The sequence below is a fragment of the Coregonus clupeaformis genome, chromosome 18 (assembly GCF_020615455.1).
Source record: "Coregonus clupeaformis isolate EN_2021a chromosome 18, ASM2061545v1, whole genome shotgun sequence".
Lineage (NCBI taxonomy): Eukaryota > Metazoa > Chordata > Actinopteri > Salmoniformes > Salmonidae > Coregonus > Coregonus clupeaformis.
Window position 1 is genome coordinate 47,212,631 of NC_059209.1, and position 15,916 is coordinate 47,228,546.

Consider the following 15,916-nt stretch of genomic DNA (forward strand, 5'->3'; position numbering starts at 1 on the left):
TCTCTCGTGCGCCCTGTTCATGAATATTGATGTGACCGACCAGTGTTTGATTTTGTCATGTTCTATCTTTCCTGTTTGTCCCCTCCTAGTCTTGTGTTTTTCTTTCCTCTTAAAGGTTGCTTCCTGTGTAAAGGTTGCTGAGGTCTGGAGAGGAGGATGATGGGTGGGGCAAGTGGAGGGGTGAACATGTACAAATTGTCGGTTTGGGACGAGGGGCTGGTACGTTGGTCCGGGGTCCTTGTTGGTCCCCGGTCTTATGGGGGGTGTGACGACCCTCCCACTCTGTCTGCCGTATTCTCTCTTTGCTCTTGTTTCCTTATTAGGATGCCGGTGGGCGGAGTTGGGAGGGTCGTCAGCTACATGGGAAACACCTTGGCCGGGTGTGTCCCAGCATAAATGGAACTCTTCCACAGTCATTGAGGAGACTCTCTCCAGGCAGATACTTTGATTTTGGTTGTGATATTTTTGTGGCCTTTTTTGGGTTGTTTGCTTTGGCACTTATCAACACTTTTCTATATTACATTTATGCAAGCAAACACTCACTTACACTACTGATTACTGATTACACACCCCATTGTTATTTCAGTTAGTTACTTTAATTAATAAATATATACTTTGAGTACTCCTTGTCTCCACGTGTCTCCCTTTTGTTACGAACTTGAGCCGGTTCGTGACAATACAGTCCATTATAGCCAGGATTTGTCCACTCTCCAGGTTCTTTAGAAAGTAATTCTCTAAAAAGGAGGTCTGAATCAGCTCCTGTGACCTGAAGTAGTAAACAGTGTGGGAGGCAATCAATAAGTAATGTCATTGTGACTAGTGTTTGACAACAAAGGCACTAAAGCCTTGAGCCAATTGTCATACAGTGTATATAAATCAATGAAAATCATTATTGATTTTTGTGTCTGTGCAGGAAACACTTTATCAGCCTTAAGGGCCTTTAAGAGAAGATTTCCAAACTGGACTCAGGGGTAGACGTAACATAGTAAACGTGTATCCGGGACACATCAGTTAGTATGATATGTTATGTTTCGTATGGTATTAATTTGTGGATGTCCATCATTCATTTCATATGAAATGTTACGAATTACAATTCATATGGTATGTTACGATTTGCAATTCGTACAATATGTTACGTATTTGCAATTTGTTCGATAGGTCACACATTTGCAAAAAACGTATGGTATGTTTCGAATTCCAATTTGTTGTTATAACGTTAGCTAGGTGGCTAACACTAACGTTAGCTAGGTGGTTAACGTTAGCTAGGCTAGGGGTTAGGGGTTAAGGTTTGATTTCATTTTGTTAGGATCCCCATTAGCCGACGCCAATGGCGACAGCTAGTCTTACTGCGGTCCGACACGTAACAAAAAAGACATTACAGACAAAATAAACTTTAAAATGTACATACATTTGTACATGTAGTGTGTGTGTGCATTTATCAGTTACACATACTGTACATGTCAGTACATACTGTACACACAACAATTAGGTCACATGGGGGAGAGCCACTGTACCGTGAGGTGTTGCTTTATTAGTTTTTAGAAACCAGGTTTGATGTTCACTTGCGTTATATGAGATGGAAGGGAGTTCCATGCAATCATGGCTCTGTATTTTCTTTTCTTTTCTTTTTTTATTTTAACTTTATTTAACTAGGCAAGTCAGTTAGGAACAAATTCTTATTTACAATGACGGCCTACACCGGCCAAACCCGGACGATGCTGGGCCAATTGTGCGCCGCCCTATGGGACTCCCAATCACGGCCGGTTGTGATACAGCCTGGAATCGAACCGGGGGTCTGTAGTAATGCCTCAAGCACTGACCCCTGGTGGCATGTCTGGTAAGTGTGTGTGTCAGTGCTGTGTGTAAATTGACTGTGCAAACAATTTAGAATTTCCAACACATTCATGTTTCTTATAAAAACAAGAAGTGATGCAGTCAGTCTTTCCTCAACTCTTAGTCAAGAGAGACTGTCATGCATAGTATTGATATTAGCCCTCTGATTACAATGAAGAGCAAAACGTGCCACTCTGTTCTGGGCCAGCTGCAGTTTAACTAGGTCCTTCTTAGCAGCACTTGATTATAGAGGGTTGCCAGTTGACATACGATGGCTTCTAGCGGCCATGTTGGAAGACCACCACATCAATTCTTTCGACAACAGCAGCTGATTGGCTACCCCAAGCTGCATGATAACAGTGCCTAAAACTAGTTGATTCATCACCACGGTCAATTTCTGTGCAGTATTTGGCTGCTCTAACAAGACAGGAAAGACAACATGATTTTATTTTATTTTAACAGATTAACCGCAATCATGAAACACCAAGGAGATAAGACAGGAACTGTCAGAAAAAGCAAAGAAACCTTTTTGAACGTCAAGACCTGAACCCAGATAGCCGTCAGTACGTCTACTCCAATCATTTCATCACTGGTAAGTCTGATCGGTTTCAAGTTTAGTTTAGCTGTTAGGCTAACCAGGTGTTAACAACAAGACTAAGTTAGCCAACATTAGCTAGCTAGATAGTTTGTAGTCTAGTTATTAGCATGTGTTGTGTGAGTTTCAAGTTTTGCGGAAGTAATTTTGCTCACCATAAAAATGTACCTTATAACAAAGGATTGCATGCATCTATCATCACATTTGCAGACTAATGTAAGCCTTCTATTCCTAATGTGATGAGTAGATTGGATAGTCATAATTTAGGCTATTAATGAGCGCGTAGTGGTATAGGCCTATAGGCTATATCAGAGACGTTTCTTTCCTTTGCACGGGAAAAATTTGTCCTTTGATGCAATCTTACTACACTTTATATTTTAGTCATTTAGCAGAGGCTCTTATCCAGAGCGACCTACAGTTAGTGCATACATTATTTTTTATACCCCCCATGGGAATCGAACCCACAACCCTGGCGTTGGAAACACCATGCTCTACATCCCTGCCGGCCATTCCCTCCCCTACCTTATTGTGCACCGCCCCATGGGTCTCCCAGTCAAGGCCAGCTACAACAGAGCCTGGATTTGAACCAGGATCTCTAGTGGCACAGCTAGCACTGCAATGCAGTGCCTTAGACCACTGCGCCACTCAGGAGACATTATATGACTGGAGACATTAGCAGTACTATGTAAGTAGTTTTTTTTGGGTATCTGTACTTTACTATTTATATTTTTGACAATTTTTACTTTTACTTTACTACACTCCTAAAGAAAATAATGTACTTTTTACTCCATACATTTTCCCTGACACCCAAAAGTACTCGTTACACTTTGAATGCTTAGTAGGACAGGAAAATGGTCCAATTCACGCATTTATCAAGAGAACATCCCTGGTCATCCCTACTACCTCTGATTGGCGGACTCACTAAACAGTGAGTGTTGGTTTGTGCCCCTGGCTATCCATACATTTAAAAAAGAAAATTGTGCCGTCTGGTCTACTTAAGATAAGGAATTTGAAATTATTTAAACTTTTACTTTTGATACTTAAGTATACTTTAGCAATTACATTTACTTTTGATAATACATCTCAGAAACACAGAAACATTAGAGACAGAACCCTTTCCCCTCTTTATTGCAAGATTGTGATATGTGATTAATCAACATTGACACTAGTTCATCACTAGTTCAACAAGTTTAAACACTTCACTTCAAAAGAGTCAACACTATTTCATATAATTTCAAAGTGTACAAGTAAGCTATACCAGAGGTGGCCAACCTCACTCCACTGATCCCTGATCTACTGGTTGAGCAGACTGTTCCAGCCCAGCAATAGGACACTTGATTATCAACTAATTAGGTTTGATCAATTGAATCAGGTGTGTTAGTGCTGGCCTGGAACAATCCATATAATCCATGGTATACAAGGATGCACCTTTATTCTCTTGGGACATTCATTAGGACATCTTCATTTGCAGATAGGGTTTCACAGTTCTCTGTATCTGAGGACAGAAAACATCACAAAGAAACAGGCTGCATTATACTCAAATTAGACAGCACTGAATATTATTGTTGCTTTATCTCTCTGTCCTCATAGTTTTTCTCGCTAGGGACTGGAACTGGAGAATCTTTTCATAATGTCCTCCCACAAAGGTAACTGCCCTATCCAGAGTAGCCTACTCTACCTTCTCTGACAGCTGGAACTGCAAGCTAATCCTTTCACCCTCTTCCATGGCTGTTAGCTAGCTAGCTAGCTACCTAGCTACAAATGCATTTAGAGTTACAATGATAAATACATCAAAATAGCTAGCTAACTAGCTAATATGAAGTTAGCTGGTGATATTTAATTCACTTGGCTAGCTATAGAGTTAGCCTGCAGAAAAATATACAGTATGTAAAGTTAGCTAGCTAGCGAACATTACGTTAGCTGCTCATTTCAGTTAGCCTGCACACAAAAGTTTCTGTAGAAACTATCTAGCCAGCTAATAATAGCTACATTGTTTTTTATAATTTTCTAAATATATTTACTTACTTGAATAGGTTCTCCCACTGTCTCCATTTTCTGGGTCCTTAGAAAAATGAAATAATGGGCAATCTCCCCAAAGTTTCTGGTGGTAGCAAAACGCAGCCAGCCATATGGACGATTGGAGGACTTCCACCAGACTGACTCTGGTCTTCCAACGTGGCGCCTGGTGTGGTTGCTAGTTGATTTGTGATGCAACTGCAAGCCCTCTATAGGTTAGCGTTAAGGTTAAGGTTTGAGTGTCCTTGACTTACGTTTAGTATGTTATGTCTATTCTATGAGACCAGGCTGACATTTCTCAAGAGGAACAGGTCAAAGGGAACATGTCCTTGGTGTGTTCTCTCACTGTTGGTTTTTGTTGTAGCTTTTCAGGCTGGCCAGGGCAAGTTGCCTTGGATTCAGCGTGACGGGCTCTGACAATATGGTCTTTCTTTTGGCTCTCTGGGACTCTTCACACTGTGCAGAATACCCTGAAACAAAGAAATCACTTTCTTTGAGCAACAAGATACAATGTAGCCTACGTCGGCATTGATATAAATATGTTATAAATAAGATGTATAAGAGCATAAAATTAAAACATTGCTTGAAATGTGGATGTACTTTCTGCAGAAAGTCTTACCTGCACTAGCTCCAGAAGACCCTGGGGGTGTGATGATGGTGGCCCTGTAGCGGTCCAGTTCACCCTGCAACCTTCGAATCAAGTCATCCTTGGCATCCATCTCCAGTTCTAGCTCATCAATGAGTGTATCCCTCTGGCGAAGCTCCTCAATCTTCAGCTGCAGGGCAAACTGCAGGTCTCGAAGTGTACCCATTGCCTCTGGGGAGCAGAAGTGATAAGCCAGGGAATTATGAGCGAGAGAGAGAATGAGAGACTGTGTGTGTGTGTATTAATTACATTGTTAATTGTTAATTTATTGCATTTCAGAACATTCTAATTACATTATCTTTGATTGTAAAGACAGCTCAGAAACTCCATTCCCACTGAGGATGCAGTTCATTAAATAATATGCATAGCATGCAACAAAATATGTCAAATTGTTAGATTATGCATGCATTCAGGTATGCAACTTTAATTGCACATTGCACAAAATTATAAATCACAAAGTAAAATCACTTACAGTAGCCTACCTGTCTAAGCAGAAGAACATCAGCAAGAAAGTCCCAATAATTGAAATGCCTGACTGTTTAAAACTGAAACGCTTTTACTTTTAAACAGTCGTATCACATCTGTCGCTGACTGATATTTTCATTTGTGTGAGACGACTTCTCTGTTTTCACTCGATGTAAAAGCATGGACAGGTGCAGCGCAGGCACTCCTCGCAATACTGTCAGGGAAGAGTGAATGGTTTGTAGCTACGGAAAGACTAGCGTGGATGATGCCTGAAGGCTCTCACGAGTAAGCTTTGCGCTCAGATTTATGGAAAGCCAAAAGGTTCAAATCGTCTCACCCCGACCACTCGTTTTACTAAGCCAAAAGGTTCAAATCGTCTCACCCCGACCACTCGTTTTACTATAATGCTGTCCAAAGCAAGTGTATTGGTGTACAAACGATGTGGTCGTCTTATATACCACTATACACGCATTGAAAATGTCTGTAGTGTCACAGGAAATGCCTGGCTCTTATATCAGGTGATATTAACGCTTGTAATTATCATTTTTCATCTGCTTTCTTCACGTGTCAAATGTGAATTTTTGTCCACATGATTCTTTCAAACGTCAACTGTGCATTTACAGGTGATTTTAACGTGTGCTATTATCATTCTTCAGTTGCTTTTTTCAAGTGTGAAATGTAATTTTTACACGTAATATTTTCCCATGTTCAGTGTGCATTTACAGGTGATTTTAACGCTTGTTATTATCATTCTCCACTTGCTTTTTTCAAGTGTCAAATATAATATTAATACGCGCTTTTTACACCGGTCCAGTGTGCATTTGCAGGTGATGTTAACGCTTGTTATTATCATTCTACACTTGTCTCACTCTAGAGACTAGGTGGGCTTTTATATGATAGTTTAAATAATGATTCATTCAATCACAGGAAATGTTGCATACAAATGGGAAGACCCAAATAACTGAGACACTAACCCTTAGGACATGCTGTCTGTCTATCTGTCTGATTGTCTGTCTGCCTGTCTCTCTATCTCTGCCTGTCTCTGTCTGTCTGCCTGTCTCTGTCTGCCTGCCTGTCTGTCTCTGTCTGCCTGCCTGTCTCTGTCTGCCTGTCTCTGCCTGCCTGCCTGTCTCTGTCTGCCTGTCTGCCTGTCTCTGTCTGCCTGCCTGTCTCTGCCTGTCTCTTTCTGCCTGCCTGTCTGTCTCTGTCTGCCTGCCTGTCTCTGTCTGCCTGTCTCTGTCTGTCTGCCTGTCTCTGTCTGTCTCTGTCTGCCTGCCTGTCTCTGTCTGCCTGTCTGTGTCTGTCTGCCTGCCTGTCTGTCTCTGTCTGTCTGTCGTGTCTTTACAACACTGATAAATATGGACATAGTAGACCTAGACATATTGGGCAGGTTGGTGAATGAGAAGCGTTGTGAGAATATATAGTAGTGGTATAATTAAGCTACTCAATAAAACACTGAACTCCAAGGCATTCTTCCTAGTTTACTGCTAAATTCCCTGTCTTAAAATACCATGTCAAACTGCCTGTGTTTGGTGGAACTCATGTCTGTTTTGTTTGTGTACGTTTCAGTACATGCTGTGGGTCATTGCATTGGTCACTAGGCTGTCTTTAAACCATGACAAAGACAGAACTAGGCTGTCTTTAAACCATGATGAAGACAGAACTAGGCTGTCTTTAAACCATGACGAAGACAGAACTAGGCTGTCTTTAAACCATGACAAAGACAGAACTAGGCTGTCTTCAAACCATGACAAAGACAGAACTAGGCTGTCTTTAAACCATGACAAAGACAGAACTAGGCTGTCTTTAAACCATGACGAAGACAGAACTAGGCTGTCTTTAAACCATGACAAAGACAGAACTAGGCTGTCTTTAAACCATGACAAAGACAGAACTAGGCTGTCTTTAAACCATGACGAAGACAGAACTAGGCTGTCTTTAAACCATGACAAAGAGACAGGTTGTGTCTGAAATGGCACCCTATTCCTTATATAGTATACTACTTTTGACCAGGGCCCGGCTAGTGCAGTCTATAGGAAATGGCGTGCCATTTCAGACAGAAGGTGATGTGTCCCCGAGTGGCGCAGTGGTCTAAGGTACTGGCTGTGCCACTAGAGATCCTGGTTCGAATCCAGGCTCTGTCGTAGCCGGCCGCGACTGGGAGACCCATGGGGCGGCGCACAATTGGCCCAGCGTCGTCCAGGGTAGGGGAGGGAATGGCCGGCAGGGATGTAGCTCAGTTGGTAGAGCATGGCGTTTGCAATGCCAGGGTTGTGGGTTCGATGTATGAAAAAAATATATATATATATATAAAATAATAATGTATGCACTCACTTAACTGTAAGTCGCTCTGGATAAGAGCGTCTGCTAAATGACTAAAATGTAAATGTAAAATGTGGGCCAACCCCCCGGGAAAGGGGTCGACACCCAGAGGGGGTGTCGGCCCCAGGAAGGGGAGACCGACCCACAGAGAGAGTGTCTGACCTCCGCCAGCACTTTTTGTAGATAGTCCCCCACTTATATATGTATGAAAGTAGTAAAAAGTTAAGTATTTGGTTCAATATTCATAGCACGCAATGACTACATCAAGCTTGTGACTTTACACATTTGTTGGATATATTTGTTGTTTGTTTTGGTTGTGTTTCAGATTATTTTGTGCCCAATAGAAATTAGTGGTAAATAAGGTATTGTGTCATTTTGGAGTCACTTTTATTGTAAATAAGAATAGAATATGTTTCTAAACACTTCTACATTAATGTGGATGCTACCATGATCACAGATAATCCTGAATGAATCGTGAATAATGATGAGTGTGAAAGTTAGACACACAAATATCATACCCCCAAGACATGCTAACCTCTCACCATTACAATAACACGGGAGGTTAGCATTTCTTTGGGGGTATGATATTTGTTTTTTCAGTAACTTTATCACTCATCATTATTCACGATTCATTCAGGATTTAAAAAAGTAACTTTGTCAGTCGGACTTCTGTCATCACCACTATAGATTGCAAGAAAATCAAACAATATTTAGTTATAGCCATCTAGTTTATCCCCTAAAAGTGAGCTTGTTAACTAACCATATTGACGTGATCTGTTATTAGCTATAGCCAATTTGACATGGTCCGTCAATCAATTATGTAGCCTATCATGTCTGTCAGCAGAAATCATGATTAAACACTGTTAAAAACAATGTTGAAAAGGCGATAATGTTAGCTAACTTCACTAGGTAGGCCTACGTTGCTTGGAAAAAAAAGTACATTAGGTCAACTTACCACTATGTTTAGCCAACTGTACAGAGTTTCTACTGGTAGCTTGCAAAGTTAACATTATCAGCTAACAGTAGCCTACATCGGCAAATGCATGGTTCTGCTGCTTGACACTGCTGCCTGGTCTGAGAGCATTTCATGTTATTCTGTACGTAAATCTGAGACACTCCATTTAGTATGATATGTTACGTTTCGTATGGTATGTATTCATTTGTGGATGTCCATCACCCATTTCGTAGAATATGTTACGAATTCGCAAAACGTACTATATGTTACGAATTTGCTAAACAGACTATATATTATGAATTTGCAAAACATATAATATGTTATAAATTCTAGCTAGGGGGCTAACGTTAGCTAGCTGGCTAGCGTTAGCTAGGCTAGGGGTTAGGGTTTAGGATTTAGGTTAAAGGGTTAAGGTTAGGGTTAGAGGACGGGTTAGCTAAAAGGGTTAAGGTTAGGGTTAGGGTTAGGGGAAGGGTTAGCTAACATGCTAAGTAGTTGCAAAGTATCTAAAAAGTAGTAAGTAGTTGAAAAGTTGCTAGTTAGCTAAAATACTAAAGTTGTCCGTGATGATATTCGGACTCGCAAGATGTTCCTAGACATTCACGTTATATGCGCGACCAACCACCCTACTTTCATTTTTGCCTAAGTAACCATCTGTCTTATGTAAATATACCAAACGTAACATATACTAATTTGGGGATACCGGATTTACATTTACTATATTACGTCTAGTCTATGAGACCAGGCTGGACAGGTAGAGCCCACAAAGGATGGGAAATTAACCTAAACTACTCATTCTTGTCAGTTATAGTTCACTTTTATTTTATATCACTTAAATATCCCAAATAATGGTGGCCAATATTAAGAGATATCTTGATATACAGTACCAGTCAAAAGTTTGGACAAACCTACTCATTGTAGAATCATAGAATAATAGTGAAGACAACAAAACTATGAAATAACACATATGGAATCATGTAGTAACCAAAAAAGTGTTAAACACATCTAAATATATTTTTGAGATTCTTCAAATAGCCACCCTTTGCCTTGATGACAGCTTTGCACACTCTTGGCATTCTCTCAACCAGTTTCACCTGGTCTTGAAGGAGTTCCCACATATGCTGAGCTCTTGTTGGCTGCTGTTCTTTTACTCTGTGGACCGACTCATCCCAAACCATCTCAATTGGGTTGAGGTCGGGGGATTGTGGAGGCCAGGACATCTGATGCAGCACACATCACTCTCCTTCTTGGTCAAATAGCCTTTACACAGCCTGGAGGTGTGTTGGGTCATTGTCCTGTTGAAAAACAAATGATAGTCCCACTAAGCTCAAACCAGATGGGATGGCGTATCGCTGCAGAATGCTTTGGTAGCCATGCTGGTTAAGTGTGCCTTGAATTCTAAATAAATCACAGACAGTGTCACCAGCAAAGCACCCCCACACCATAACACCTCCTTCTCAATGCTTTACGGTGGGAAATACACATGCAGAGATCATCTGTTCACCCTTGTGGACAATCAGAGCCTTACATCCACAGGACAATCAGAGCCTTACAAGTGAGCTGAGCGAAGACCCAGCCAAAACCTCCTTTCCAAGAAGGCTTGGTTTCAACAGAGATATACATGATATTCATGATTTCTTACTCGAAACGGGCGATGGTTCGTGAGAAAAGCATTATGATTACTTTGAGGGTAGTTTCCAAATGTATCAACGATAAGTGTCTCTTTCTCTTTGTCTCTCTTTCTCTCTCTCTCTCTACCCCTCCCTTTTGGTAACCAAGCAGTCATGTTGTTGTTTGTCCGCTAGGGACTTTTTCTCATGTATTAAGTGTGTATGTTATTCTGTGTTATTATTTAGTTAGCTAGTAAATAAATGATTAAACCAATTTGCGTAGTGCTGAATCATTAGTAAAGCTGGGGTTCTTGCAGATCCAAGAAGTCTGCTCCAAAACACACAAGCCAGTCTACCTCAGAATGGCCAAAAAGCAACCCATTTCAAGTTTTAGAATGGCCTAGTCAAAGTCCAGACCTAAACCCGATTGAGATGTTGTGGCAGGACCTGATACGAGCAGTTTATGCTCAAAAACCCACAAATGTTGCTGAGTTAAAGCTGTTCTGCATGGAAGAGTAGGACACAATTCCCTTTTTTTGTCCCTCTGTTTTGTGGAGGGCAGGCTGAGGCCTAGAGCTGGGACTGGGATGTAGTGGCGCCCCCTGGTGGGCGTGCGGGTAGGGCCCCCCCTCACTGGGTCGGTCCAGCCCTCTCCAGCCCTCTGGGGCAGGGAGCTGACTGGATGTAGTTGCACCCCCTTAGGCCGCGGTCAAGGGTTGGCCCCCCCTCACTGGGTCGGCCCCAGCCCCTTCCGCATAGCCGCAAGAAGTAGTTTGGAGGTGAGGGTGTTGCGATTATTGTCTTCAATGGGGGGGGTTCTGCAGCACACTCAGCACCCCTACTTCCCGCGGCTATGCCCTTCCGGCCCTCTCCCACCTCCAACTGGCTGGATGTAGTGGCATCCCCTGGTGTCCTCGACCACGGGTCGGGCCCCCTCTCTGGGCGTCAGCAGGTAAACGCCCCCAAAAAATAAACAAGTAAAAGCTGGGAGTAGCTATGAGTCTCTTCAAGTAGCGGAACTCTGTCATTAGAGGTATTTCCCCATTGACTTGTATGCGCGGGTTACTATGTAGCTCAGCTGGTAGAGCACGGCGCTTGTAACGCCAAGATAGTGGGTTCGATCCCCGGGACCACCCATACACAAAAATGTATGCACGCATGACTGTAAGTCGCTTTGGATAAAAGCGTCTGCTAAATGGCATATTATTATTATTATATTACTATGCGCCCGGGGTTAAAGTGCTCTAAAACGGCCAGTGTAATTAGGTATACTCTATCATGACAGCTCAATATTAAGGGGGTGTTCTCCAAAAGTTTCTAAAACAGACAGGTGACCACAGATATGAGCACTTGTAGGTAAAATTGTGGATGTCATGTTATCATATTACAATATGGCATTGTGGCACTTCCTCTCTAAGGAATTGTTCTGAAGAATTTGATGAGCAAGTTCAAACATTTCTAATGTTGTTGCCTAATGTTATAAACAAATAATATGTTCATTTGTGTAATATGCTCTCCATATCAAAAGCATGATGAAAATGTTTAAAACAATTGTAATATCATCATGCACAATTCCTGCATCTACGAATTTGAGAGCGTTAAGTTATATTTCTCCAGGCCATAAGTAGCGGGGCTGCAGATTACTGCATCTACTGGTTTGGAAAGGATGTGCGTCACATGAAAACAAACATGTTTGACTTCAGTGTTTGAGGGTCTACATAATAAAGAAATCAGTACAATGTATCGTATTGGACGTAGGGGGAAATTGGAAGAGTAGGGGGAGTCGGAGGAGAAATGTTGTCCCTAGACAAGGCAAGAACTAGATGTATGTCAGGAGAAGTGCAGTACTATCATAAAGAGAGTTATACTTGGAATACGGAGGAGGAATGGATAGAAAAGGAGAGGCAGAAGAGGTCTAAGAGAGAGAGGGAGGAAGAGGGTGAGCTTGAGTCAGTTAAAAATTGTGGGAAAAAGGGAGATGGTTTGGTAAAGAAGAATGGTAGAAAGTGTAAACAGAGTGAGTTGAAGACAGGAGGAGAAATGGAAGTGAATGAGGGCGAAGTATCGGAGGTGGTAGGTGTGGTAAAGTTCTCGGAGCCCGAGGTTGCACTGAGGGTCAGGATAAAGAAGAGTCTGTGACAGTAGGATTGAGTTTTTGGAAAAAGTGGACCCTTGCCTTTTGGCTGAATCATTTGTGGTTTCAAGATGGGTGAAAACAGAGTTGGGTGCTGTGAGGGTAACCAGAAGGGGTCTAGTGATAATTGTTTGTGTTTCTGCTGGTCAGAGGGAGCAGGCGCTCCGTGTTAAACGAATGGGGGCAAGAAATGTGAATTGTTTTGCTCTCAAGAAAAGGGCGCATTGAAAGGCATGATTACTGGGGTAGCGGTAAATGTGAAAGCTGACCAACTGAAGGGGAAGATTCCCAGTGTTTGTGATGCTCGTCATTTGGTGCGACGCAGACGAGGTGGCGTGAGTTTTGATGTTGAGTCTTTGCCCGACAAAGTGATGTTAGGATATATAAGCTATCCGGTGCGAGCTTTTGTGCCGAATACATTACGTTGTTACAGGTGTCAAGCTTATGGGCATGTGGCAGCAGTGTGTAGGAGGGGGGTTCCTTGGTGTGAGAAGTGTGCAGAAGGGCATGAGACAAATGAATGTGTAGCATTGGGGAAAGTAGTGGAATGTGTTAATTGTAGGGGATCCGAAATGTCTGGTGCGAGAGAGGCAGGTTGAGGTTTCCAGGGTTAGAGTAGTGCAGAAGTTGTCATATGCTGAGGCAGTGAAGAAATTAGAGGAAGATGGGTCAAGGGGGAAGAATCCTGAGAGGAGTGGTGTGAGTAGTAGATATGTACCAGCACAGAGGGATAAACCAACAAGTGATATATGTTTCAGTAAGATTGGATTTTTGGCATTTTTAGCAATGGTTATCAACTGTACTGCAGGGATGGAACGTAAGTCGCAGAAAATAGAGGTTGTGGTGGCAGCTGCAGAGAGGTATTTGGGTGTGCGAGACTTGACATCAGAAGAGTTACAGGGTGTGTTACGTGGTGGTGTCCCATGCTTTCAGGCTGTTGGCCTGAAGGAGGAATAAATAGATTTAAATAGTGGAGTACGGTAGTTATTATTATTATTTAAAAAATTGTGAGTGTAGTATTTGATGTTAGGGTGTTTGTTGTATTTTTTTTTTTAAGCAAAGTATAAGGGAGTTATACTCCAGTGTAGTAGGTGGCGATAGTGCAACATTTATTGGCTGCCAACCGCCGTTAAACCTCATCGAAGAATAAGTACCGCATCTACTGACCTGACTGGTCAATCCATATTCCGCACAGCACGCGCATATTGCGTAGTAAAAGCAGTTGGGAAGTAACTAGAACATGGATTGCTGATAAGGTTTGGCTGTTTGGAGAAACAACACACCTGTTATCATAACGTTGAATTGTTCTCAATTACACAGTCAATACAATGATTCTAACTGTAAAACCACTTCAAGGAAAGGAGTGCAATGTAGAGGTAAGCATTTATGAGCAAAAGGAAGACCGGAGCCGGTAGCTAGCTATGTCAGCTAGCTGCTACTGCTGTTCTCCTGCATCACGGGCTAACATTTTAAAGGAAATGTATATTTGTTGTAGCTAGTTACTGAGTGTCTTGATACAGAGGGTGTTCACAGCATGTCTGTAACTTGATTATTTAGCTACAGGAAATGAAGCTGGCAACAAAAGCAGAGTCGGCTAGCTAGCTAGCTTTCATGTTCGTAGCAGTGGCTCTGCGGTTCAGGGCGTTAGTCCTATCTTAGTAGACCAAACCAGAACTAGGGAAGAGAATGTGCCTGCTGTAGATATGGTCAGCATGTCAAGAGGAATTGTTCAGCAATAGCAATGTGATTGAGCTGTCGCTATTACATCAATACTGTCAAGAATATTAAATGTCCGTTTTTTTATGTCACAATTTCAGGTCACAGAAGATGAAAAAGTCTCTACGGTGAAAGAACTGGTGTCTGAACGTTTGAATATACCTGCAAATCAGCAGCGATTGCTTTACAAGGGGAAAGCCCTTGCAGGTACCTATGAGGCCAACTACTGTAGCTAATCATACACAACCTTGCGTTGTCGATGTACGGCAGCTGTGCATGAGGATGTGACATCACTGAATCTACCAAGTTACACATTGACCCGCTGCATTCTTGAATATTCTTTATAACATTCATACCTGTACATCTATCACAAAGCCATACACATCTTTGTCCATTTTCCTTACAGATGAACACAGATTGAGTGATTATTCCATTGGGCCAGAGGCCAAGTTAAACTTGGTGGTTCGTCCAGCAGGGGAGAGGAGTGGGATGGCTAGCAGTTGCTGTGCAGTCAGTGGGGTGTGGCAGACTCTGGCCACTGTCCTGGCGAAACACTTCAGCCCTGCAGATGCAGCTAAAGTGCAAGAACAGTTAATCAAGGTACAGACAGTATTTCCATTAACAAGAGTAGGTAGCTGTTGGTCCATATCCATAGATCTTATCATACTCGCCAACAAAACAACACATTCAAGAAATGTACATTATTCTGATTTCAGAGTATGAGTTACTTTGCATGCACACCCATTGAATGCCTTCAGTTTCTACACTACATCAATAATTACCAATTAAGTGTGTAAGACTATCCCTCCACATACTTTCGCTGAAGTACAGAATTCACTTAATGTTCTCATCTTGAGACTGCAGGTACTACTTTTGTACTGTATGAATGATTTTATCATTCTCAGGCTATCGATTAACACTGCTTTCTCTTCCACAAGGATTATGAACGTTCACTTCGGCAACTCAGTCTGGATGATATTGAGCGCCTGGCCGGGCGACTGCTTCACCCAGACAGTGAGGGCATGGACACATCCTACATGGATTGAAAGCCTGCCTGTCTGACTTGACGGTATTCTGGCGATTCAGAGGAGCAGTGGGTCAATTTTAAAAGAGCATGGCAGGGGAGATGGTGTAAATGTACTTTCATGCTGAGAATCCCTTGTCAGCCTGATAAAGGTTTAATTGTACAGGGATAACATGAAATGTTGACTATAGTGTAGCTGCAAAGCTTTCAGATCACAGCCTGTCTTAATGATTGTTTTCTTTGTTTTCTCCAGACATTCCTGTACAATTAATAGGATATTTTCACTTGATCAAATCAGACTGAAACGAGAGCCAATAGCTTTTGACTGTTGGTCTAAAGTTATCTGTGGCTGCTACGTCACGTTACAAGAGGACACTGAGTAATTATGGAAGTTCTTATTTATAAGCAATGTGTTGGAAATGAATGATAGTTTACAGAAAACACTATCTGTAAGAAGGTGAGTTCTGGTTAATGTTGATCAATGCAGTCATTGTATGATTTGTATATATTGTGTTTATACAAGCATTAAAAAAATTAAGGTTTTGACTGTTTTTACCTTCATTTCAAGTACTCAATAGGCTTAGGCGCCTAGCATAAAAT

At 41.9% G+C, this 15,916-nt stretch overlaps 2 protein-coding genes across 2 annotated transcripts in view; one reads left to right on the forward strand and one right to left on the reverse strand.

The window, feature by feature from the left end:
* Window positions 1-5,256, reverse strand: part of LOC121587383 (cGMP-dependent protein kinase 1-like) — a 30,140-nt gene extending 24,884 nt beyond the window's left edge. Inside the window, exons 1-2 of the mRNA XM_045226988.1 lie at window positions 5,064-5,256; window positions 4,791-4,914 (exon numbers count right to left, since the gene is read on the reverse strand). Coding sequence (XP_045082923.1) covers window positions 4,791-4,914; window positions 5,064-5,256 — 317 coding nt within the window. The remainder of the gene's footprint in view (window positions 1-4,790; window positions 4,915-5,063) is intronic.
* Window positions 5,257-13,750: 8,494 nt separating this feature from the next.
* LOC121530879 (ubiquitin-like protein 4A-B) lies at window positions 13,751-15,860 on the forward strand. Its single transcript, XM_041836191.2, has 4 exons — window positions 13,751-13,952; window positions 14,394-14,499; window positions 14,699-14,892; window positions 15,231-15,860. The coding sequence occupies exons 1-4, from the start codon at window positions 13,905-13,907 to the stop codon at window positions 15,336-15,338; spliced, it is 456 nt and encodes a 151-aa protein (XP_041692125.1). The 5' UTR covers window positions 13,751-13,904; the 3' UTR covers window positions 15,339-15,860.
* Window positions 15,861-15,916: the final 56 nt, after the last annotated feature.